At 33.4% G+C, this 27,639-nt stretch overlaps 1 protein-coding gene across 2 annotated transcripts in view; it reads right to left on the bottom strand.

The window, feature by feature from the left end:
* Fnbp1l (formin binding protein 1 like) overlaps positions 1-27,639 on the bottom strand; it is a 117,740-nt gene that overhangs the window by 36,827 nt on the left and 53,274 nt on the right. For both annotated transcript variants that reach the window (XM_076863483.1, XM_076863484.1), the window contains exons 2-5: positions 15,065-15,180; positions 3,887-3,940; positions 2,429-2,576; positions 1,611-1,673 (exon numbers count right to left, since the gene is read on the bottom strand). In XM_076863483.1, the coding sequence (XP_076719598.1) occupies positions 1,611-1,673; positions 2,429-2,576; positions 3,887-3,940; positions 15,065-15,180 (381 nt within the window). The remainder of the gene's footprint in view (positions 1-1,610; positions 1,674-2,428; positions 2,577-3,886; positions 3,941-15,064; positions 15,181-27,639) is intronic.

Raw genomic sequence — 27,639 nt, 5'->3', positions numbered from 1 at the left:
AATAAGAACCATGCCATAGCCACTTTTGCTCATCCAGAACCTTGTACAAGTAACGGATGTCTGATAAACACAAGGAGGGTTAAAATCACTTTTATATAGTATATTCCTAAAAAAAAATAATAAACATAGTATATTCCTAAAAAATAATAAAATAATAATCAAATTAAAAGAATGCCTTGAAGATATCTCTCCTATACTTTTTATGCGTCTTTCATATTTATGACCTCTGTAACCTTGTCTTAAAGGCAAGTCAGCAAATATTATCAACAATGATTTATGCTAACACAACTTTTTAAAGGATCCAATATCCATTGAGTGTAGGAGTCTATTATACATACACACACATTCATTAGGTAGCACTACACTAAGGATGCTAGTGAAAGGAGTTTAAAATTTAATCAATAAAAACACTCCCTAAAAGTCTTGCTGAAGGCAATCAGGAAGAAAATCAAAACAAAAATGAAAAGAGACTATTAATGTATCTAAGAATTCTCAATCAGCACTGTTGATAGAATTTATTTTTTTATCAGTGACAGTTACATGGTAGAAATTAATGTAAGCTTTGAAAGTGCATTTTTAAAAGCAAAAGAAAGGGGCTATGGCTGTAGCTCAACAGTAAAGTGCCTGCTAATAAGCATGAGGCCCTGGATTCAACCTATAGCACTACAAAAACAAACCAAAAACCATAAAAGGTAAGAAAAACAGAAGATACCACAAATATACACATGAATTTTTAAAATCTTGATCTTAAAGTCAAAACAGATTAACTTAACATGATGAACTTCCTTCGGCATAATTCTCAAAGAATATAGCATTCATCATAAAAATATGCTGGTAAAGATTAAACTGCTTGATAACTTGAAGGGTCAAATAAAATATGCTATAAAACATCATTTAATACTGTACTGTAAATCATTTATAGTGTTTCATGTAGACATCTTATTTTTCAAATTACTATAAATCAGAAACCTTAAGAAAATCCACATTAGTGAGTACCTTGGAAAACTTTTTTAAATTATTATGCTTTCATAATTTTTCCCTTAAAGTATCTTTCCCCCATAATATGATGTTTACTTATCAGTAGCCCAATATTAAGAGCATTTACAGAATCACTTAACTGAAACAAACACTCATATAATTTAGTTTACTCTCTTCATTTTTCCATATGTTAAAAATAAGTCAAGAGATTGCTGAAGGCAATCAGGAAGAAAATGTGCTAAAAAAAAAAAAAAAAAAAAAAGGTGGAACCAGAGTCTTGGTTCCCTCAGTCTCAGTCAACCGGTCTTCTAAGATCTAGCACTACTTCTCTACTTCTTCTACCTTTATTAATATTTTATAGTAAACACACAAAGTCCAGGCAAATCTCCCTAAACATTTACAATGATATGAAGATTAGAGTTTATACAAAACATAGAATCACATATAGGAAAAAAAAGACAAAATGATCTCACATCCTCATTTATACTTTATTGGCTACTGTTCAACAAAATAAACATCAAATTATGAGTGATACATTGAGAAATATTAAACTCAAATGGATGTAAAAATCTAACAGACATCAGGGGTAATCTAGTCTACAAAATTTTAACAATTAAAACACTGAAACTCACATTATCCATCTGTTTCCAACACATGTCAAGGTATTGCTGAGCTTTTCGTCCTTCTTGGAGATGCTAAAGATTATAAACACACCAGAAAACAAACAAAAATAATTACTTTTAAATACCAAATAAATTCCATTGTGCCCAAAAGACTTTTTAACTTTATTTCCCCCCCCCCCAAGGTACTAATTACATAACTTTATCAAGACTTATGAAGAGAGTAAAGAAAAACTCTCTAAAATGTACTTTATAGTACATTTACTTAAATACAATCTTTAAATACAATCTTTAAAATATACATAATATCTAGAAAAATAATGATTGTCTTCAATAGGAGTGGACAAAGATTTTCTATAAAAAGTCAGACAATATTTTAGGTTTCCAAGCCACATGGTATCCTCTACAAATACTTAACTCTGCCAATGTGTACAAAAGTGGCCACAGACAATTTGAATTGACTATGAATTAGTCTATTCCAATGAAACTTTATGAATGCTGAAATTTAAATGTGATGAAGTTTTCAGATGCTACAAAATATTTATTCTAATTCTTTATTAACCATCTGAAGATACAAAAACATTCTTAGCTTGTGGAAACTAGAAAACAAAAATAGATGGTAGGCTAATTTTTTCCCATGGACTATCATTTGCTAAATCTTAGTCTTAATTCCAAAAGGATCATAAATGAGCAAGAATAACTTGCAATAATTTTTAGCTACAAGAAATTTAACAGAAAATCAGTTTATGCTGAAAACAGGTTTTTTGAAAAACAAAACATTTCTGTGAAAATATTTCATAAAACTATTATAATTGGATAAAAATAATTACCATCTTTCTTTCAGTTTTCAGATCGTGAGCATATCTCATTAATTCACCATAAACTCGATGCGCCATTTCTTCTGCTACTACCTCTCGCTGTCCTGCATAGTCATTTAACTCATTAAGGATATTAAAAAAGGCTATGCACGAGGTAAACCTGGCAAAAACATATTAAAAGTGGTGAATATATTTTTACTTGCACTATAAATGTTTTTTTGTAAGGTATAGATTGAGCCTAACATTTGACAAATTTTAACATATTCAACCTAAACTAAAGCTACTAGTTCTAAAATTAACTCCATATGGAATGAATCCTGCATTAAGCTCAAGTTGTACAATTTTCGTATATCTTCAAGTAGCCTTTAATTTATAAATAAAGGGATATTTGGGATCAAAAAATAAGAAGAATACTACCTGCAGGCTCTTTTGGCATACTGGAATCTCTTTAGGTTGTCAACTGACTGGCCTGAGCTTGGGAATGAACTTGGTTGGATTCCTAGGCTTGGCAGCTGAACCTGTTGCAGAGATGATGCACTTGCTCTCGAGGACAGAACCTGCCAATCATACCACTCAAATGCATCTCGATGGCTGATCTACAGAACAACTTTGCTAGCAGCTCTGGAGACAGCTGCCTGTATGCCTGCCCACATCCTGAATGGAAGTGAAGAGCCATTTGGTTGGCATCAAAGAGGGGTAGAAGGGTCAAAAATAAGGGTAAGAATGTGTGTGGAGGGAAGGAGAGAAACAAAGAGAACCACTATTAAAAAGCATACATCTACTTTGAAGGAATATTCTCTTATTGATGAAAGATGACTGCTCAGATAGGGCTCTGTTAACAGCAAATCTGAGAATCCTAATAAGTGACAACTTGACACAAAGTTGTTTGTTAAGTTCTAATCTTTTTGTTTCCACATTTTGTAGCCACATTTTTGCCAAAAAGCTAAAAAAAATTTTCAGGGTTCAAAAATTACCCTTAAGCTACAAAATAAGGTAGGGGGAAAATAATTTTTTTTTTTTTTTTTTTAAAAACCCTCTCTTCTGGAGACTATATCATTCAAGTGGAGCCCTAATTCAGTTTACCTGGAAATCTTCTTAAACTATTGTGGAAAACTGTTGATCAAGCCCACTAAAGTATTTACCCATATAGGAGAAATAGTAGTTTCCCCTTTCATGAACACTGATTTTCTTATTAAAACAAAATCTTATTAAAAAATATTTTTAGTTGTAGATGTTCACAATACCTTTATGCTGTTTATTTAGTTGGTTGTTTTTGTTTTGTTTTTTAAAATATGGTGCTAGGGAATGAACCCAGTGCCTCATGCATGCTAGGCAAGCACTATACCACTGAGCAATAACCCCAGCCCCTAACAAACTTTTAAAATAATAACAGCATTTTTAATAAATAATAAAAACAAGTTGTTTTTTTATTATTTTTAATGTGCATTAATTAACTGGTATATGATTTACCTTGGCTCTTCATCTTTGGATGACCGTTTGGGACAATACTTCTTAACCAGATTTCTATAGGGGGAAGATTTTTAAAAATTTAAAAACAATATAGTTGTTGAAATTAAAATACTTTAGAAGTCTCCCAATTTCATGATACAAACCAATGAAACCAGTAATATGATCATCTACTATCAAACATAATAATGGGATCTTACTTACATTTCGTTCTTATAATACTGATAACTGTAGAAAGGAAGCTCATTTGTTTTATATGAGTATAAAAATAACAATTTGATTATGTTATCAAATAACAGAAAAGAAACATTATCACTCTTTTGTTTTGCAAATCAGGAATTTCAACACTAAGGTAAAATGTAAGCAGATGTTTACTCTTAACTCCACAATTAAACTTGTATATGAAAATCATTCTGTGACCCCTTAACTGGCAAAATAATTCATTATCTCTTCTTGCATCTATATCTGTTCACAACATTCTCTACTAAAATGCTACCTTATTTCATCTTTGTGAAAATCAGAGGCAGACGAGCACATGGACGCTGGAGCCAGACAGGACTACGTGGATTTGAATCCTGGCTATTTTCCATATTGTATATATGATCTTGGGCAATTTATTTCTCTATGCCCTAATTTCCTATAAATGTTGTCAACAGTACCTACTCCATAGATTTATGAGAATTAAATGAGATAAGGTATTTATTACAGTACTTTATACCATGTTTCTAAAAATGTGGTACATGAGCTATTGAGGGTACACAGATTCTTTGAAGAGTAATTTTATGCCTATTGAATCTAATAACAATAATAATAAAAAGTTAGAGCCTATATTTTATATGTCTCTTTTTGTGTCATTTTCCTAGTATTTAATTTTTATTGTATTTTATATAAGCATAAGAACACAAATGTATTGGAAACTTAAAAGAAATTAGTCCATTATCACCAATAACTTGAGAAGCACTGCTTTAAACCATAAGCATTTTAAAAATCAATGGCCCTAACATTTCTCAAATAAATACTAAAAGTTATCACTGTCTTAATTATTTTCAGATTTGTACCACTGCATCCCATTTATTCAATTCAGTTTATTCATTCCACAATTGGTACTATGCAATTGTGGTACATCAGAAATCAAAGTTTACCCATGTATAAGATATTCTTTTGAAAGAAAATAGGTTTATACTAATAACAATATATAGCATGATAAGGGCAATGATAAAGGTATAGAAAGGGTGCTATGACAGAAAAGGAAGACCTACACCCAAACAGGGGTAGGTAAAAAAAGAAAAAAACAGATAAGGCACTGAGTTCTGATCATCATATATTGAGCTCCTGCCATCAAGAAACCCACCACTTCGTTAGTTGTAAAGTAAGACACAGGATTAAAGTTATTAGACTTATGAGTATTTTTTTTCTAAAAGCTTTGTTAATATTAAAAAATTCCTCCATTAGCACACATATAACTTATAATTAACCGTATAGGTACATATTCATTTTTCACATATAAGCAATAAAAAGTTTAGCAATCACTGGTCTAGAGAAATGAAATAAATACACACACACACACACACACACACACACACACACACACTTACTTATATAGCATTACATGGTGAGAACAATAAAGGGATGTGCAGAGGGGCTTCCCCAGAAAGAAAACTAAAATTTCTGATTCTTTGACTAAGCCTAAAGAGATGAACATGAATTGGGGAACTGGAAAACCCTAGGGGAATTCTAAACAGAGAAAATCAAAGGAGCAGAGGCAAGGAAACAAGGGGGTGGTGCAGCAGGCAGGCATGACATTTATTTAAAACTACCAGTAGGTTTAATATTGGTGGAACATCAAATATAAGCCAGAGAACAACAAGCATGGGGGTTAGAAAGATAGATGAGAACAAAGCAAAGCCCCTCTAAGTACTCCTAACCAGTGGTTCTTAATTATGGTTACCTAAAACACTCTAAAAAAAAGAATCACTATTGTGGATGAATTAATTTCATAACTCACCCAGACATCACAAAGCTACTATACATTATTTCAGGCATTAAGCTAACCAAAAGGAAAATTAGTAATTGTGCATGACAGTCCTTTTTAAAAGGGAACTCAAAAGGGAAGATGAGAAGAAAATAATGACTATAAGAGTTAATTAGGAAAATCCACAGGGAAATAGATTAATGGTTGCCCGTGCCTGGAGAAGGAGGAAACAATTGCTAATGGATACGGGGCTTCTTCTGGGGACAAGTAAAATGTTCTAAAATTAAATAGTGATGGTGATTACATAACTATATCATATACTTTAAAAAACAACAGGTTGTACATTCTTAAAGGGTAAATTTTATAATATGTGAAATACAGTTGCTATAAAAGGAGGAATGGCTATTGGATAGACTGTCCATCTGCCACAGTGATCTTAAATTCAGTAAGTCTAAAATAGAATTTATCTTCTTTTATAAAACTTATTATTTTCTCATATTAATGGAACTACCATCCACCTATAGTATAGACATTTAAGTAAAAAATGAGATAATCATCCTATACTTTCTCAAGTTTCTCCCACTTTAAGTTGTTCAAGTCCTATAAATTCTATTTCCTAATCAACTTTTTAAAAATAGCTTTTGTAATAAAAAGGGAAAACAATACACAAGGATAACTTTCTTCTTTTCACCTTTTTATTCCTTTGGATACAGCTGCATGAGGATGAGACGCTTAAAGCTACTGCAATATCTCACAGAGATAAAGAGGCAGACAACCAAGGGATTCATGAAAATGTCCTGTCATCATAAAGCTCTATAAAACCCTCTACTTCCAAACTTCTTGTTAGGTGAGAAGCCTAATACCTGCAGTTGAATACTTCTTACTGACACTAAAGAACTGTTAAGTAAAAATGACCAAAACAGAAACGGAGTAAAAACTGGAAATCTAAATAAATTTCTGGGTTCAAGATACAGGTGTGAAAGACAACATCTATGAAGACAATAAAAACAAGAGCTACCATCTATTATTTGTCAATATTTATGCTAAACACTATAGGTCCCCCTGCTTTTTTTTTTGAACCCTGTGGCACTCTACCACTGAGCTACATCCCAAGGCCCCCCCCTTTTTTTTTGAGATAGAGTATCTAAGTTCTGTAACTTAGATTGCCTCAAACTTGTTATTTTCTTGCCTCAGCCCCCCAACTTACTGGGATTACAAGGATGCACCACCACACTTGTCCACTTTGTATATTATGTTTATAACAATCATAAGCAGGTATTATTAGCCCTACTTTACAGGATTTAGGACACATTAACTTACCCTTGATCACACAGCTAGTAAGAGGCAAAGTCAAAACCCACCTGAAATCCGATTCCAAAATCTGAAGATAGTTAATATAATGAATGTGAATGATGCAATTCAAGAAATTCAAAATTAAAAGGTGCCTAAAGATTATCTAGGAACACAAATATAATAGGGAAGGAAGGAGAATTGAGAGAAGATCAATAAGTATGAGCAGTCAGGGAGAAATGAACACACTATGGCCCACTACCTATGTTTGTAAATAAAATTTTACTGGAACAAACCACTCTTGTTCATGTAGTTAAGTATTGTCTATGGCTGCTTTTGTACTACAGTAACAGGGCTGAAAGACAACAGAGGTCAGTAATTATGACACAGAGCCCAGAAAACCTAAAATACTTATTGTATGGTACTTAATAAAAATTGAAAGATTGCCAAGCATTGAAATAGTAACTCAGAAACCCTAAGAGAAATCTTCATTGAAGACAAAGGATTTCTTTTTTAAAAAAAGAAGTTTTAAGGAGGCTTAGAGATGTAACTCAGTGGTAGAGTACATGCCTAGTATATGCAAGGCCGTGGGTTCAATCCCCAGCACAGGAATAAACAGCTCTCAGAAGACACTTGATTCATCAAAGAATATCCACAGAATCTAACAATTACCAGGTAACTAATTAACTTAGCATCATCTTACAGTCTTCAACTCGTAAATGGGTTGGTTTCTAGAAATTACTTTTAAAGTCAATGGTTCTAAAGCACAAATTCACAAATTCCTTTAAATGAAAACAAGTCAACCTTTGGCAAATAATATTTCAAAGAATGAAGTTTCAAACTTCGACAGCATGTTTGTATATCAACATTTTAAACATTTAAAAAAAATCCAGGCTGCAGTGGACGTATGTTTTACTTATCTACATCGATTCTCTTCTTTCTTTTGTAACAGCTTGTGGTAGACATATTTCATAAAACAAAACAAAACATGTTATTTCACACATTTCCCAGCTTTACTGCAGTTAAGCAGGACCACATGGTCAATTCTATTTAATGGCTGAGAGCTCTGGAGAGCCACCAGGCTGAAGGATTCAAGGCTGTGGTTTAGAACCCTGTGGTTCCCTCATTCTCTGCTGAAGCAACTGTGAAGGTCTCGATATGCACTGAAAGAATAAAGCCACCAACCCATCAAAATAAAAGTGGGTTCTGACTGTGTTTCAGATATGTTTTTTTCTGTGACTTCATGTAGCCCAAGCCTATAACAGCTTGACTGTGTTCAATCCCTTATTTAATTCAACATGAATAAAAGATATCAACAAATAAAAGCAGTATATTTGGGGCCAATAAGTTTAAAGTCTTAAATTAGCTCAACTGGGGCCCCCAATTACTTACAGCCAAGAATCTTCTCTCATAGAATAGAAAATTAAACATAAAAAAACTCCACATTAAAAAGAATAAAGCTGAACCCTCACCTTATACTGTATGCAATCACTCTAACTGCATCCGAGACCTAAACTACAAAACTTTTAGAAAACAACATATGATAAAGCTTCATGACATTGAATTTAACTAGGATTTATTGGATAAGACACAAAAAACAAAGACAACAAAGACAAAATGGATTACAATAAAATTCAAAACTTCTGTGTAAAGAACACAATTAACACAGTGAAAGATGACCTAAATAATGAAATAAATTAATTGCAAATTACAAATCTGACAAGAGGTTAAAAATCCAGAATATATAAAGAACCTCTAAAACTCAACAACAACCCAATTAAATGCAAGTACTTGCATAAACATTTCTCCAAAGGCATACTCGTTGCCAATATGCATATAAAAATATGCTCAAAAATCACTAATCACTAGGATAATGCAAATAAGAACCATAATAAGGTATCACTTCATACCCATCAGGACAACTACTATGAAAACGGAAAATTACAAATGTTGTTGGCAAGGATGTGAAAATATTGGTGTCCTTGTACACTGTTGGTGGTAATGTAAATGGTACAGTTACTATCAAAAACTGTATAGCAATTTCTGAAACAATTAATATAGAATTACTGTATAACCCCACAGCTCTGCTTCTGGGTAGATACTCCGAAAATTGTAAACAGGATTTTAAAGAGATATCTATACACCTTACTTCAAAGAAAGCAATAATAACAATAACCAAAAGGTGAAACAACACAAAGGTTCATCAACTGATAAACATTTATTTGGATAAATAAAATGTAATATATACAAACAATGGAATATTATTTAGCCTTTAAAAAGAAAAAATGCCACAATATGGAAAATGTTAGCATATGGTACAACATACATAATTGAGGACATTATGCTAAATAAAATAAAGCAGTTATAAAAACACAAATACTATATGGCTCCACTTCTATAAGGGACTTGGAGTAGTCAAATCGACAGAAGGTAAAATGATGTCTGTCAATCATTAAGGGAGATAGAAATGGGAATTTATTAATTAATGGGAAGAGTTTCAGTTTTGCAAGATGAGAAGAGTTAAGAAGATACATGAGATGATGCTTGTACAACAATGTGAATGTGTTTAATATCACTGAATTATTCACTTAAAATAATTAATATAGTAATTTTTTTTCTTTTTTAAAGAGAGAGTGAGAGAGGAGAGAGAGAGAATTTTTTGATATTTATTTTTTAGTTACCGGCGGACACAACATCTTTGTTTGTATGTGGTGCTGAGAATCGAATCCGGGCCGCACGCATGCCAGGCGAGCCGCTACCACTTGAGCCACATCCCCAGCCCCAGTAAATTTTAATGTTATGTATTTTGTCACAATTTTTAAAACACACTGAAAAAAGGTCATGATCCCATAAAGTAGTATACGTTATAACAAATTCTTATGTATGTTGTTTAAAGGGACATGCTTCATTCTCAATTTTATCTCTCTCCCAGTAGTAGATACTGAACAGATAGACAATTAGAAGAAATAAAAGAACTTAAATATTCATGCATGAAAGACCTAAGGTAAGAAAATCAAATAAACTTTAATAGATGTAAAGGTACACAAATTGGGTTTTTTTGTTTTGTTTTGTTTTGTTTTGTTTTAAAAAAACAAGCCAGTCCCTAGTTCTACCTTATCTTCAACATGTCCAGAGTCCAGTGTACATAAAATACATTGAATGTGGGCTATCGGTATAAGTATCAGCTCCACAGTATATAAAGAATGAAGTCAACAATTCAACATTAGTTAGCATATAATGGGCAAAACAGTATAGTTTTTAGGAAACTGCAGATCTTTTAGAATATTTTTCAGGTGTTAAAGATAGGAAAGAAAGAAAAAATACCTGTTCAATTTAAACTAAGAAAGGAGATTGCCACCACAGATTTAAGTATTATAGTTTTCAATCTCAGTGGCTTGCAAGACTGAGACAGGAGGATCACAAGTTCAGGCCAGCCTCAGCAATTTAATGAGGCCCTAAGCCAACTTAGTGAGACCCTGTCTCAAAATAAAAAAATAAATAAATAAAAGGGCTGAGGATATGGTTCAGTGATTAAGCATCCTTGGAGTCAATCCCTGGACAAAACAAAGTATTATGCTTTTCAGAGAAACTTTGTTCAGCAACTTAATAACTTATTTTCCTTATGTTAGAATCATAAGAGAACTACATAATACCTTCATACCCCAATATTCAAAAATATTTGCATAAAACAAATTTAATAAGCAGCTAAATCTGTCTGATTTGCCTATTAATACACATGGGGACACTAAAACATATTTTACCTGATTTTGGCCTTTAAATCCTTTTTACTGAAGTGTTCATTATCAAAATATTCAAACAACAGGATTGAATTTCTTTTTCTTTTCTCCCACACTCCACCCCTCTGCAGTGGGGTCTAAACCCAGTCCGCCTCTACCACAGAGCCACACCTCCAGCCTTTTATTTTGAGACAGAGTCTGATAAATTGCTTTAGCATTTATAGCACTTTAGCAGAAGGACTTGGAATTCTTCAGCCCCAGCATTCTGAGTCTTTTGAGTTATAGGCCTACACCACCATGCCCGGCTTCTTCGCTTCTTCCTTCCTTCCTTCCTTTTTTTCCCTCTAGGATCTCATGCATGCTAAGCAAGTAGCTGTAACACCAAGCTACTTCCCCAGCCCTTTTTAAAATTTTTATTCTGAGACAAGATTTCACTAAGTTGCCCAGGCTGTGATTGTTTTCTTTATTATGAGCTTTCTCTTTTACATGTTAGATTCTGCTTAGATCATTTAATTTTAAAAATACCATTTTAAAATATCAGAAATATGTGCAGCAATTTTTGTCAAGATAGATGAGCCTAAGTTTCTTTATCAATAAAATGATAAAGTTCATGAATCATTCCACAAAAGTGTACCAATGAATGCCTATGATAAGGCATGGACTCTTCATTTGTTAGAAATACAATGATGACAAAAATCATCAAATGCTTGTTAGATTAGATAAAAGACCAGCTTATGTAAAACAAAAGTGACACTCCACCTAACTGTTGCAAATTTAAGTTAGTAGTCTCGTGGATAATTAAGATAGGGAAGAAGAGAGCCATCTTTTTAAGTATAACAAAAAAATGAGATTAATTGGAGCTTCAAGACACACCAAAAAAGTATAATAGGAACAGAAGTCAATGATCAAAAAACAAATTTTAAAAAGTCAACAGCTAAAACATACCAATGATAACTATATGAAGCCCACTTCAAATATACCTAGAAAAAGTAGTTATCTACTAAATCATCAAGAGAAAAATAGCTAACAGAGTTAAGGAGAATATTAAAGGCAAAAATTAGAAGGAACTAAAGTAACATTATGCTATCTCTAACTCTACTAACAGGTTTTAAAAATAATAAAAGTAAAAAGTATTTATATTAACTCATCATAATTAAAAAAACAATTTCTAAATAAAGTCTAAAAATCCTAAGTATGTATAATCTTTCCCTCAAGAAGGAAATGAAAATAAGTAGGGCTTCTTGAAAGTGTTGTTTGTTTAAAGAAACTTTACTAATGAGAAAAACATTTTTTTTTGAAAGAAAGGACTTCTAAATTATTAATGCTTTTTTACATATCCTTATGGGAAAATACACAGACCTAAATTTATAAAGGATATAGTTCAATTTATACAGTTATAAGTGTTATATTATAAACAGATGTGTTTACATTATAAACAGATGTGTTAGATGGAAAGAATATGTTATGTAGATTTTAGATAATTATTGTCTGTAACATAATTCTTTAAAAATCCAGATATACTAGACATTGGTGTTATAAAATAATTCTCAAAACAGATCTATTAATTTTCTCTATGGTGAGACAATAAATGCAATATTAAGAGCTGAGATGCAGCAGCCACATTTGAATCTAGCTAGTTCTTTGTTAACCTCTTTGTACACCTCAGTTTCCTAATCTATAAAATAGTACTGAAACCTCATTGGGTTTTTAGGAAAATGAAATGTGTTAACAGGTATAAGTAAGGTAAATGCTCAGAATAGTGCTGATACACTAAGTACTAGATTAAGTGTGAATACCAGAAAAATGCCTGCCCTGTGCCAATCACTGAAATAAGGAGAGAACAGAACCAACAAAAATCCATTCACCTTGTAACATTTTTATTTTAGTGGAGAGATTATATTCTGGAGTTAAGAAGTAAAATTTATTTAGGTAGCAAATCACCTAATCCAGATATGTACTTAGGAAGAAGGAGCAATATGACTAGTGGAAACTGAATGAAAGAGTTTCCATAGGATCCAATTCTATAAAGAAAGGTATTCTATGGGCTGGGGATGTGGCTCAAGCGGTAGCGCGCTCGCCTGGCATGCGTGCAGCCCGGGTTCGATCCTCAGCACCACATACAAACAAAGATGTTGTGTCTGCCGATAACTAAAAAATAAATATTAAAAATTCTCTCTCTCTCTCTCTCTCCTCTCTCACTCTCTCTTTAAAAAAAAAAAAAAAAAGAAAAAAAAAAGAAAGGTATTCTAAACCCCAAAATTGGACTGGGTATATAGATTAGTGGTGGAGTGTTTCCTTAGCATGTACAAGGGCCTGAGTTCCATTCTTGGCACTGCAAAAACAATAGCAATGATAATATTAATGACTAATTTCTGTTGTTCATATATCTTTGTAAGCCAAAAAAAATACTACATGACTTGAAGTCATCATTTAGCATCAATCAAAATGGACATGATCAATTGTCTGTCTCCAAATGTAGTTATGTACTTTATTTACTCTCATCCTCAAACCAATTCCAAAAGTCAATCAGTATCAAAAAAGTTAAACCAAAGCCATCAAAATACAAGAACACAAGAATAAAGAAGAAAACAATCTCAGGAGCACTAAACACTAACTGAAAATATTAAGTCTTGCAATATATTTAAAATGTAACACTTAACATCCTGAATATAATTATTACATAGCAGAAAAAATAACTGCCTAACTAAGCAGCACTTTTTTCCTACTATATATGAAATTAACCTCTCCGTAGCAAAAATAAAGGGAGTTAACCAAAAGAATTTTTCCTATTAAAGAGGAGGAAATAAATAAGGCAAACCTCTTTCCTTGGAACAAAACATACTATGAACAGCAGCTGATAATTCAATCATTTACAAGGTATCCATCAAAAGCAACAAATTTCAATGTTGGGGGAAGGGAATGAGCAGATAGGAGCTTTCATTAAATAACCTTCCTCAAGTACCTCAACATTGTCCAAGAATCATGGCCTTTTGAGAATCACTGTTATTGAAAGTCACTGTGCTGCATTCCTTAAAAGATGCAAATCACTAATCTACAGCATCTGTACATAACAATAAATTCACTTTCTTATTGCAAAATTATATTTTTATAACATAACTCAGTTCTTGCCACTTCAATTAAGTAGTGTTCAAATCCTGCTTTTTGCAGTAAGTGAAAATGATAATGGTTCTTTTCAGTCTCAAAACAAATAGAGGTAAACAAATCTGTCATTTGATTTTATGAGTCCTCTTACTCTAGCAAAACAATGGCCATCAAGAAACCTTTGAGGTCCTAATTATCCTGAAGAATATTATTTATTCCACAGTGAAGTTTTATACATTATCAATTTGCATTGATATCATTCTTCTCTAGAATGTAGGGGCTGAAGGTAAAACATTTGAAGTTAAGGGAGTAGAAAGAATGGTACAAAATAGTACCTGAGACTAAAGGAAACAAGAGCCAAAAGATGGAGATAAATTTTTTCCCTGAATCAAATGTTACTGGACTCTTTAGTCATGTGTGCCTGTTTAGGTTAGAATTTTTTTTCACTGATAATTTGTAGAGTTCTAACTGCTATAGTTAAATCCTATAGTCTAGCCTCAGACTTTAAGCAATATTGTTATTGAATAAGTTCTAGCAAAGCTGTTAAACTGTGATCTAACACTAATGGTTTTACTGTTTGAGCAAAATTTTAAGATAAATTGAATTTAAGACTAAAATTTTAATTAAACTTTGTCTTGTAACACACATTTCAAAATCACTTTTCCTCAGTAAAATATACCCGAAAAGAGAAACTCAGCTCACCATATACTCAATTTCCAAGTCTCAAAAATTCTGAAGAAGTGTCCAATGCTTTAGATACATTACAAAAGCAAAAAGTTACAGAGGAATAAAAGTGCAAAACACAGAATAAAATCCAGGACACCCCCTGCTGGCATTCAGTCCCTGATTTTAGAATTTTAAATATCTTTTTACAATGAAAACTATTCACAATTGAGTCAGCCAATATTCCTTGAGCAATGATTTGATTAAATCAAAATTGAAACAAACCAATTATCTAATTCAATCTAATTCTGATAAAAAAAAATATTGAATTTAAGCTATGGAACACCATATTTACATAGTATTAATCTACTTAACACACAATTTCATTTCTAAGAACTGAAAAATAAATTAACTTACCTCAATTGTTTTGCATAGTTCTGTTCAATTTCTATCCTCTCTTTAACAAATTTGGCATATCTTTCCAAGAAGTCAATTCCCCATTGTGTATGCTTGTCTAAGCTGTCGAACTGATCCTACAGAAGGAAAATGAAAATGCACTGACAAAGTCTGAATTTAATGCACAAATATTTTAATCAGCTTCTGATATTTGTACAGACAAACAATGAGGCATAAAAGGAAAAACATTACCCTTTAAGCCTACAAATAGGGGCTGGGGTTGTGGTTCAGAAGAAAGAGCACTCACCTAGCATGCCTGAGGCACTGGGTTCAATCCTCAGCACCACATAAAAATAAAATAAAGGTATTGTGTACACCTACAACTTCAAAAAAAATGTTAAAAAAGAAGACCTACAAATAGGTTTCTAAGCAAAAGGTCAAGCTACTTTATTCCAAAATGCATTTTTACCAACACAGTTCACCCCAGTTTCAATACTCTACCCTGATCATCTTTTTTGCAATTAATTTTTATTTCCTTTGAGATTCAACTCAGGTATTACACCCCTCCAGAAAACAGTCCTAAACTCTTTTGACTGGGATAAATGGTTTCTCTAGGTCCCCAAGATCCCAAAAATTACTATCTTATGTTCTTGCTATGCCATATTGAGGGCAGGAATCACTTAATATTCAACTCTGAATTCTCAAGGCCTAAACACCATGCTTAGCACCACTTAGGCACTCAATGAAGAACTGTTTAGCTGAATAAAATTATATATACCTGGGTTCAAATTTTAAGATTAGCCATTCACAGGATGTTTCAGGTTGGACAAGTTTTTCAAGGGTCTTTGAACTCTTTTGCATCTTAAAGTATACGTCCATCACTCAACTCATAGGACTGTGGCAATGTCAAGTGTTCTAAACTGCAGTAAACTTGACACTAACATATTGTACAGTATCATTGTCCTAGAAGACTCTTTCAATTCTCAAACATATTTTCTTTCACCTGCAGTCAGAGATACAAACAATTCCCTTCCTTTAAGGATAATCTCCAAATTGACTGATAACTTAGAGAACTGTCTTACACACACATACCAAAAGTCTACAATATATTTCAATATTATCCCTCGATATTTCCAAGATGTCAAAAATTGCCTGGTGTTTAACCATATTTGCTACTTACAAATTCATCATCTCCTTTCCATTTTATCTTTTTCCATACTATATCATTTTAAATTCTACTAAAAGTGGAGTCTACCTAAATAGCAGAGATATAATTCATCAGTTGATCATAGTTTATTATTATTACTCTATTCTTCCAAGCCACTCTCTGATTATCATTTGGCTTCAAAATCAGATTTGAATATAGCAAGAAAATGAACTGCTGCGTAAATTCTGTCTGCATGATATGTTCCATCATAAATTGGAATTCTCTTTCAAACTGAAAAACTCTCAACAAAATACAATTCCAAACAGATTCCTCTGAAATGTAAACAATCTTTGCTCATTTTTCCAAATTGCTTCAAAGGCTCCTCTTCCCATTAATTTTATCATCAAATTCTAGGCGACACTTCTTCATCTTTTAGAAAAAAGCTTCAAATTTTTTATTACAAGCCCCATGTTAAAAAACAAACTAAATAAATGCCTCAATTATATGTATGATTATTTATAAATTAACTGATATACTATTTTTTATAATTTTGAAATCTATATCTTCTCTAGCACTTATTATTTGTAATTTTTAATATTTGTTTTTTAGTTATAGATGGACACAATATCTTTATTTTATTTTTATGTGATGCCTCATGCATGCTAGGCGAGTGTTCTACCTCTGAGCCACAACTCCAGCCCCTACTATTTGTAATCTTGAGGGCTGCCATTCTAATTGGTGTGAGATTAATATCTCAGTGTACTTTGAATTTGTATTTTTCCAATTGCTAACAATGTTGAACAATTTTTTCATATATTTCTCAGCCATCTGTAGTTCTTCATTTGCCCACTTATTATTTGGGTTATTTGTTTTTATTGGTGTTAAGTTTTTTGAGTACTTTATATATTCTAGATACATAACTTCTCTTTTGGGGGGAGTGGTACTAGGGATTGAACCCTGGGGCACTTAACTCCTCTTTTGTTTTGTTTAAATTTAGAGACAAGGTCTTGCTAAATTGCCCATGCTAGCTTTGAACTCACAATCCTCCTGCCTTAGCCTCTTATGCCAGGATTACAGGCGTGTCACTGCTCATGGCACTAAAACTTCTGTCAGAAGAGTAGCAAGCAAACATTTTCTTATAGGATCTCTATTTACATTATTAATTGCTTCCGTTGCCGTGCAGGGCTTTTTAATTTGCCATCTCATATAGACCCTTGGCATTATTTCCTGAGCTTTAGGGGTCCAACAGAGAAAGTTGTTGCCTGCACCTATATGTTGGAGTGTTGACCCAATCGTTTTCTTCTAGAGTTGCATAGTTTCTGGTCTAAACTGTAGGTCTTTAATCCATTTTGAGTTGACTTTCATACACAGTAGGAGACAAGATCCCTCACTTTACATATGAATAATCAATCTTCCTAGCACCATTTGAATAAAAGGCTATCTTTTCTCTAGTATGTTTTTGGCATCTTCATCAAGGATCAGATGACTATACCTGGGTGTGTTTGTATCTGTCTTCTATTCTGTTTCACTGGTCTATGTCTACTTTTATGCCAATACCATGCAGTTTTAATTACTATAGTTCTATAATATAATTTGAAGTCAATTACTGTGATGGCTCTAGGACTGCTTTTTTGGCTTAGAATTGCTTTGGCTATTCTGGGTCTTTTATTCTTCGAAATAAATTTTATGACTGTTTTTTTCCCAATTCTGAAAAGAATGTTATTGGTATTTTGATTGGGGTTGCATTGGATCTACACAATGCTTTGGGTAGTATGGTATTTTAACAATACTAACCCTGTCCAATTGTGATCATGGGTGGGTCTTTCTATTTCTTGTCTCCAATCTCTTTCTTCAATGTTCTATAGTTTTCTTTGTACAGATCTTTCATTTCCTTGGTTAGATTTATTCCAAGGATTTTTCTGTGAATGAGACTGTTTTCTTTCTTAGGAGATTCATTATTTGTATATAAGAAAGCTATTGATTTTTTTTGTACTGGGGATTGAACTCAGAGACACTTGACCGCTAAGCCATATCCCCAGCCCTGTTTTGTATTTTTATTTAGGGTCTCACCGAGTTCCTTAGTGCCTCACATTTGCTGAAGTTGGCTTTGAACTTATTATTCTCCTGCCTCAGCCTCCCCAGCCACAGGGATTACAGTCTTGTGCCACTGTGCCCAGTTAGAAAGCTATTGACTTTTGTATGTTGATTTTGTAACCTGCTACTCTGCTGAATTTATTACAACCAGCAGTACATTTTAAGTAGGGGATCATACGGTATCACTGCGAACAGTGATAATTTGGTTTCTTCCTTTCCTATTAATTGCTCTAACTAGAATATCTAGCACTATCTTATATAGGAATGGTAAGAGTAGACATCATTGTCTTTTTCCAAATTTTAAAGAAAATGCTTCCAGTTTTTCTCCATTCCCTATGATGTTGGCTTTGGGTTTATAATACATGGCCTTTATGATGTTCAAGTAATTTCCTTTGATCCCTATTTTTCATTATTTTTATCATGAATGGGCACTAAATTTTGTTGAAGGCTTTCTCTGCATCTATTTTGCTGACCAAGTGATTTTTGTCATTATCCTATTTATATAATGAATTGTATGTACTGATTTGCATATGTTAAACCACCCTTACATCCCTGGGATAAAACACACTTGGTCATGCTGTATAATCTTCTTAATATACTGTTGAATAGGATTTGCTAATATTTTATTAAGGATTTTTGCATCCAAATTCATGGATGTTGGTCTGTAATATTCTGTCATGTGTCTCTGTTTTGCTATGAGGGTGATACTGGCTTCAAAGAATGAATTTGGAAGTGATCATCCCTTTCTATTTCATGGAATAACTTAAGGACCATGAGTATTAGTTCTTCTTTAAAGGTCTGGTAGAATTCAGCTGAGAATCCACCTGGTCCTCGCTTTCTTTGTTGGAAAGCTTTTTATTATTGCTTCTATCTCATTGAGAATTATTAGTCTAAGTTTGCTATATCTTCTTGATTCAATTTTGGCAATTCATAGATATTTAGAAATGTGTCTATCTCACAGGTCTTTTCAATTTATTGGTGTATAAATTTTCAAAATTATCTCTAATGATGTTCTGGGTTTCTGTGGTGTCTGTGGTGATTTCTCTTTTTTCATCTCTAATTTTATTTATTTGAGTTTCTCTCTTCTACTTTTGATTAGTTAGCCTAAGGGTTTATAGATTTTGTTTAATCTTTAAAGAACCAATTTCAATGAGCATGTGTACTTTTTTTTTTAATTCTCAAATTTCATTGATTTGGGCTCTGAACTTGTTTCCTTCCTTTTATGGGTTTTGGAAATAGTTTGTTCTTGTTTTTCAAGGGTCTCAAGATGCATTATTGGACTGTTTACTTGAGATCTTTCTGATTTTCCTATGTAGGCACTCATAGCTATAAACATTCTTTTTAGAACCTGCCTTTATGGTGTCACAGAGGTTCTGGTATGTTCTATAACTTCAAAAAATTCTTAAAATTTCTCCCCTAATTTCATGTATCATCCAAACATCATTCAAAAGTGTACTGTGCTGGGTGCAACTACATACATCTGTAATCCCTGTGGCTTAGGAAGCTGAGACAGAAGGATCACAAGTTCAAGGCCAGCTTCAGCAAATCCATGACCCCCTAAGCAACTTAATGAGACCCTGTCTCAAAATGTGGTTTAAAAAAAAAAAAAGAAATGGAGCTAGGCTTCTTCACAACAAAGGAACCAATCAAGAACATGAAGAGAGAGCCTATAGAATGGGAGAATATCTTTACCACCTGCACCTCAAAGCATTAATCAACACAGCTCATACTTCCACACTCAGTTCATACCTCAAGAAGAAAGGAAAAGATAATCAGTTGGGCACACAGAGCAAACACATAAGCTCACTGACTATTATGTCTACCATAGTGGAAGAGACTCCTTAATTTACTAACTTTTCACCAAGACCCCCTCCCCCTTTTCTTTCTGTTCTTGTTGTTTTCTTTGCTTTATGTTTTTGGTATTTTATATTTGGCTTTTATTTTATTTGAATGCATATTGACCAATTCAAGGACACCTATACATATACATGTCTGTCTGTTTCTACTTACTTCTAACCTCTTTTTTTTCCAAGGTGTTGTTTTCCCATGCTATGTATTTTGAGGGTTAGAGTTTCTGATTAGCACATTTTTATTTATTTATTTTTTTTTTGGTATAGTCTTTGCACTCCTCTATTTTCCTACTCTCCCTCTCTCTTTTTGCTATTCCTGACAGCCAAGTTCCATTCTCTCTCCTCCCTTATATTTTTACTTTTATTTTTCTTCCCCTTTCTAATTAACAACATATCCTAAGTCACGAACGACTTTGCCCCATTCATCCTTTGAAATTGCAAATGCTTTTCTACCTTCCCATGTCTTCTTCTTGACTCATAGTCAATTCTATCCTTCATACCTCTTAATACTAATTGATAGACATAACGTCTGACCCTAGCACCAATGTCACAGCTATAATTAATATGGCAGAAGTCATAGCACTTATTGTTTGATTTCATTCAAGACATAATTCATGATTATATACTCTTTTTACTGGTGGAAATTGCTGATCCTACTATTTCTGCATATATTACCAATTAACACTGTAGATATCAAAAGAGGAACTAAATACCTGTCTACTGTTATATAGTGTTTGCAGAGATTGTTGCTATCAATGAGCTCCTCCCCAATCTGTGACGTACCAGTAACCTAGAGGGCCACTGTGAACTCGAAAGGCAGAAACTCTGCAGCTTCAGATTCATCCAGATAGATGGATAGACAAACAATATGAATAAGCAGCAGAACAAACTGTCCCAAACAATACAGAATACCTCAACATCCTCCTCCATCGACAACACAGTGAAGGAATGTCAGAAAGAGAATTCATAAAGTTCATGGTTAAACTGATCTATAAGTTAAATGTTGATGTAAGAAATGAAATCAAAGAAAATATAAGAAGTTAAAGAATACTTCAATAAAATTAGTCAGAAATCCTCAAAATGAAGGATTCAATAAACCAAATTAAAACTTCATTGGAAAGCATCACCAGCAGACTAGACCACTTGGAAGACAAGACTTTCATGCAATGAAGACAAAATATATAATGTTGAAAATAATACTGTGTACAGAGAAAAGTCATTAAGAAACCAAGCACAGAACTTCCAAGAAATATGGGATACCATGAAAAGACTAAATATAAGATTTATCATTATAGATGAAGGCTCAGATACAAACCAAAGGAATACACAATTTTTTCAATGAAATATTATCTGAAACGTTCCCAAACCTGAAGAATGAGATGGAAAATCAAATACAAGAGGCATAAAGTACTCCAGATATACAAAATCACAACAGATTGACACCAAGACACATTGCTACAGAATGCCTAACATACAGACCAGGGACAGGATTTTAAAGGCAACCACAGAAAAATGACAGTTCACATTTACAGAGAAATCAATCTGGATCTCAACTGATTTCTTGAAGCAGACACTTCAATCGAGGAGGTCTTAGAATACAATAATACCATGCTCTGGGGAAAAAAAATGGATGCCAACCAAAATACTATACCCAGCAATATTAAGCTTCAGAATTGACAATGAAATAAAAACCTTTCATGATAAACAAAAGTTAAAAGAATTCACAATTAGAAAGCATGTACTATAAAACATATTCAACATGACAGTTCATGAAGAAAAAAAATGAAAAATAAAAGTGAAAACTAGCAAAAGGAAGAACTACATTAAAATAATAGTCAACCAAAGGATTAACTAACTCAAATTAAAAACCATAAATAAATCAAAATGACAGGGAATAAAAATCTCAACAGTAACACTGAATGTAAATGGGCTAAACTCATCACTCACTTGGCATGCGTGGGGTGCTGGGTTCGATCCTCAGCACCACATAAAAATAAAATAAAGATGTTGTGTCTACCAAAAACTGAAAAATATTTTAAAAATTCTCTCTCTCGTTCTCTCAAAAAAATAAACAAACAAACAAACAAAAAAACAAGGCCCAATAATATGCTGTCTCCAAGAAATTCATCTCATGGGCAAAGATATCCAGAGACTGAAGGTAAAAAGATGGGTAAAAACATATCATTGTTTTTAATATCAACAAGATATAATAATCAAATATTTATGTCCCAAACAATGGAGCATCTACATACAAACAAACTCTCATCAATTTCAAGAATCAAACAGACCAAAAACACAATAATCTTGGGTAACTTTAATGTGCCTTGCTCATCACTGGATAGATCCTCCAAACAAAAATTAAAAAGCTATAAAACTAAAAATACAATTCATTTGGACTTATAGAATATTTCATCCATCAATGACTAAATACACTTTCTTCTCAGAAGCACATGGATCATTCTCTAAAATAGACCATATCTCAGGCCACAAAGCAACTCATTGCAGACACAAAAAAAGAGCTACTACCTTGTATTCTATCAGATCATAATGGAATGAAATTAGAAATCAATGATAAAATATACACACCACTCTAACACATAGAGGCTAAATAATAGGCTACTGCATGACCAATGCATAGCAGAAGAAATCAGGGATAAAATCAAAAAATACTTAAGAGGTAAATGAGAATAGCAACAAAACATCAAAATCTCTGGGGCACTATAAAGGCAGTTCTAAGAGGAAAGTTCACTGCATTGACCTCATTCATTAAAACAACTGAAAGTCACCAAATTAACATAACTTTACATTTCAAAGCCCTAAAAAAAGATCAACACAAAAAGCAGAAGACGAGAAATAATTAAAATCAGAGCCTAAATCAACGAAACAATAACTACAAAAAATTTTTAAAAATCAACCACACAGCCAGGCATGGTAGCGCAACCTCTGTAATCCCAGCAGCTTGGGAGGCTGAGGCAGAAGGACCACGAGTTCAAAGCTAGCTTCAGCAAATGAAAGGCAGTAAGCAATTCAATGAGACTTTGTCTCTAAGTAAAATACAAAAAAGGCTGGGGATGTGGCTGAGTGGTCCTAAGTTCACTCCCCGGTACCCTCCTCCAAACACACACACACACACACACACACACACACACACACACACAGAAACAAAAACTTGTTCTTTGAAAAATTAATAAAAACCGATAACCCCTTAGTGAACCTAAAAAAGAGAAAAAATCCAAATCACTAAAATTCATGATGAAAAAGAAAATATCACAACTGACACTACTGAAGGCTGATAATCAGAAACTATTTTGAAAATTTATACTCAAATAAAACAGAAAACCTTGAAGATATCGACAAATTTCTAGAAACATATGACCTACCCAAATTGAATAAGGACACAGAAATTATAAACAGGTCAATTTCAAGAAATAAAATTGAAGACATCATCAAACTACTAACAAGAAAGAAAAGCCTGGAACCAGAAGGATTCTCAGCAGAGTTCTACCAGACATTCAAAGAAGAACTTACACCAATACTCCTCAAATTATGCCATAAAAAAGGAGGGAACCCTTCCAAACTCATCCTATGAAGCTAGTACCAAAACCAGACAAAGACTCATCAAGAAAAGGAAACTTTAGAGGGCTGGGGTGGTGGTTCAGTGGTAGAGCACTTGCCTAGCATATGTGAGGCGCTTGGGTTTGATTCTCAGCACCACATATAAATAAATTAAAAAATAAAAATCCATTGACAACTAAAAATATATTTAAAAAAAAAAAAGAAAAGGAAACTTCAGACCAATATCCCTGATGAACACAAATGCAAAAAAAAAAAAAAATCATAATGAAGGACTGGCAAATTGCATTCAAGAACGTATTGAAAAGATAGTGCACCCAATCAAGTGAGGCTTATCTCAGGAATACAAGGTTGGTTCAACATAGGGCAATCAATAAACATAATTCATCACATCAATAGACTTAAAGACAAGAATCACATGATTATCTTAATATATCCAAAAAAAGCACTTGACAAAATCCAGCATACATTCATGCTCAAAACACTGGGAAAACTAGGGATAGTAGGAACTTACCTCAACACTGTAAAAGCTATATATATTAAACCCAAAGCCAATATCATTCCAAATGTAGAAAAATTAAAAGCATTCCCTCTAAAAACTAGAAAAGGGGCCTGGGACTGTAGCTAAGCGGTAGAACACTTGCCTAAGCATGTGTGAAACACTGGGTTTGATTCTCAGTACTTCATGTAAATAAATAAAATGATCACTGACAACTTTAAAAAAATTTAAAAAAAAACTAGAACAAGAGCTCAAATTATCCCTATTTGCCAATGACATGATTTTATATTTACAAGACCCAAAAAACCCACTAGAAAACTTGTATAACTCAAACAAATTCAGCAAAGTAGCAGGATATAAAATTAACACCCATAAATCAATTGCATTCTTATACACCAATGACAAATCAACTGAAAGAGCAATCAGGAAAATTCCATTCACAATACCCTCACTCCCCCCCCCCCCAAAAAAAATACTTGGGAATCAAGAGGTGAAAGACCTCTATTAAAAACGAAATTGAAGAAGACCTTAGAAGAGGGAAAGATCTCCCATATTCTTGGATAGGCAGAATTAATATTGTCAAAATGACCATACTACCAAAACTGCTATACAGATTTAATGCAATTCCTATAAAAATTCCAATGACATTCTTCACAGAAATAGAAAAGGCACTCAAGAAATTCATTTGGAAAACTAAGAGTCCCAGAATAGCCAAAGCAATCCTAGTGAGAACACAAAGCATCATAATACCAGACTTAAATTATACTATGGAGCTAAAGTAACAAAAATGGCATGGTATTGGCACCAAAACAGACCTGAAGACCAATGGAACAGAATATAAGACACAGAAACAAACCCATATAAATACAGTTATCTCATACTAGACAAAGGTGCCACAGACATACATTGGAGAAAAGATAGCCTCTTCAACAAATGGTGCTAGGAAAACTGGAAATCCATATGTAGCAGAATGAAATTTAACCTCTACCTCTCACCCTGCACAAAATTTAACTCAAGTGGATCAAGGACCTAGGTAGGCATTAGACCAGAAGCCCTGTGACTACTAGAAGAAAATGTGGGCACAACTCTCCATCATGTTGGCTTAGGAACTGACTTCCTCAACAAGACTCCTAAAGCATAAGAAATAAATTAAAAAAAAAAAATCAAGAATCATTAAATGGGGGCTGGGGTTGCAGCTCAGTGGTAGAGTGCTTGTCCGGCACATGTGAGGCACTGGGTTCAATCCTCAGCACCACATAAAAATAAATAAATAGAATAAAAAGTTATTATAAGAAAAGAATAAATGGGACAATATAAAACTAATAAGCTTTTTTTAATTTGTTATAATTAGTTATACATGACAGCAGAATGCATTTCAATTCATTGCACACAAACGAAGCAAAACTTTTCATTTCTCTGGTGATACAGGATGTAGTTGCACCATAGTGTCGTCATAGACATACCTAGCATAATGATGTTCATCTCATTACACCATCTTTCCTGCCCCCATGCTTCCTCCCATTCCCTCCCTCCCCTTTGCCCAAGTTCCTCCGTTCTCCGCACCCCCCTCCACACACACACCCCATTATGGACCAACATCCACTTATCAAGACAACATCTGGCCTTTGGTGTTTGGGGATTGACTTACTTCACTTTGCATGATATTCTCCAACTCCATCCATTTACCTGCAAATGCCATAATTTATTCTCTTTTAATTCTGAATAATATTCCATTGTGCATATATATATACCATTCTTTATCCATTCATCTGTTGAAGGGCATCTAGGTTGGTTCCACAGTTTAGCCATTGTGAATTGAGCTGCTATGAACATTAATGTGGCTGTGTCACTACAGTATGTTGATTTTAAGTCCTTTGGGTATAGACTGAGGAGTAAGATCGCTGGGTCAAATGGTGGTTGCTTCCAAGTTTTCCGAGGAATCACCATTCTGCATTCCATAGTGGTTGCACCAATTTGCAGTGCCATCAGAAATGTATGAGTGCACCTCTAAAAAGCTTTCTCATAGCAAAGGAAACAATCAAGAATGTGAAGAGAGAGCCTAGAGAATGGCAGAAAATCTTTCCATCTGCACCTCCGATACAGCATTAATCTCCAGAACATACAAAGAACTCAAAAAACTTAACACCAAAAAAACAACCCAATCAATAAAAGTGCAAAGGAACTGAACAGGCATAACACAGAAGAAATATGAATGGTCAAATGGTATATTAAAAAAACATTCAACATCTCTAGCATTAGAGAAATACAAATTAAAACTACAATAAGATTTCATCTCACTCCAGTCAGAATGGCAAATACCAAGAATATAAGTAACAATAAACACTGGTGAGGATGTGGGGGAAAAGGTACACTTCACACATTGCTGGTGGGAATACATATTGGTGCAACAACTCTGAAAAGCAGTATGGAGATTCCTCAGAAAACTTGGAATGGAACCACCATTTGACCCAGTTATCCCGCTCCTCAGTCTATACAGCCACATCAATGTTTATAACAGCTCAATTCACAATAGCTAAGGAAACAAACCCTTCCACAGATGAATGGATTAAAAAAAAGTAGTATATATACACAATGGAATATTACTCAGCCATAAAGAAGAATGAAATTATGGCATTTGCTGGTAAATGGATGGATCTGGAGACTATCATGCTAAGTGAAATAAACCAATCCCAAAAAACCAAAGGCCAAATGTTCTCAGATGTGTGGGTGCTAACACACAATGGTGGAGGATTGGGGAGAAGGAAGAATAGAAGTTCATTAGAGTAGAAGGGAGAATACAAGTTCACTGGACAAAGGTGAATGAAGGGAAGGGAGAGAGGATATGAATCAGAAAGACAGTAGAATGAATTGGACATACATTTCCTATATTACCATATGAATATATGACCAGTGAAATTCTACATCATGCACAAGTTTAAGAATGGGACCCTAGGGCTGGGGTTGTGGCTCAGAGGTACAGCACTCCCCTACCATGTGTGAGGACCTGGGTTTGATCCTCAGTACCACATATAAATAAAATAAAGATATTAAACAAAAATGGTATCTCAATTAGAATAAGTCATACTCCATGTATGTATATAAAAATACAGTCTACTGTACATCTAAAAACAAATGAGAGGGGAAAAAAACAGTGGTCATATTTCAAATAATCTCAAGAATTCCTTGGGGATGGTCACCTTCTAGCCCATTTGATTATATAGCCATTGTATTTCTTCTGTTAAAAAAAAATATTACATTTTCCTCGAACATTAAAATGAAAAGCAGCAGTCTGGCCATTTCTCCTTATTTGCCTGTGCTTACATTATCATATGTATTATCTTTAATCCATGGTTTCTTTTAAATACTAGTAAAGTGTTTGTTTTTTCAGATAATACATATATAGGAATTCTAAGATTTTTTTTCCCTCTTTATA

Source organism: Callospermophilus lateralis, chromosome 7, assembly GCF_048772815.1.
Source record: "Callospermophilus lateralis isolate mCalLat2 chromosome 7, mCalLat2.hap1, whole genome shotgun sequence".
NCBI lineage: Eukaryota > Metazoa > Chordata > Mammalia > Rodentia > Sciuridae > Callospermophilus > Callospermophilus lateralis.
Note: the sequence above shows the minus strand (reverse complement) of the source record. Positions and strands in the feature narration are given on the sequence as shown.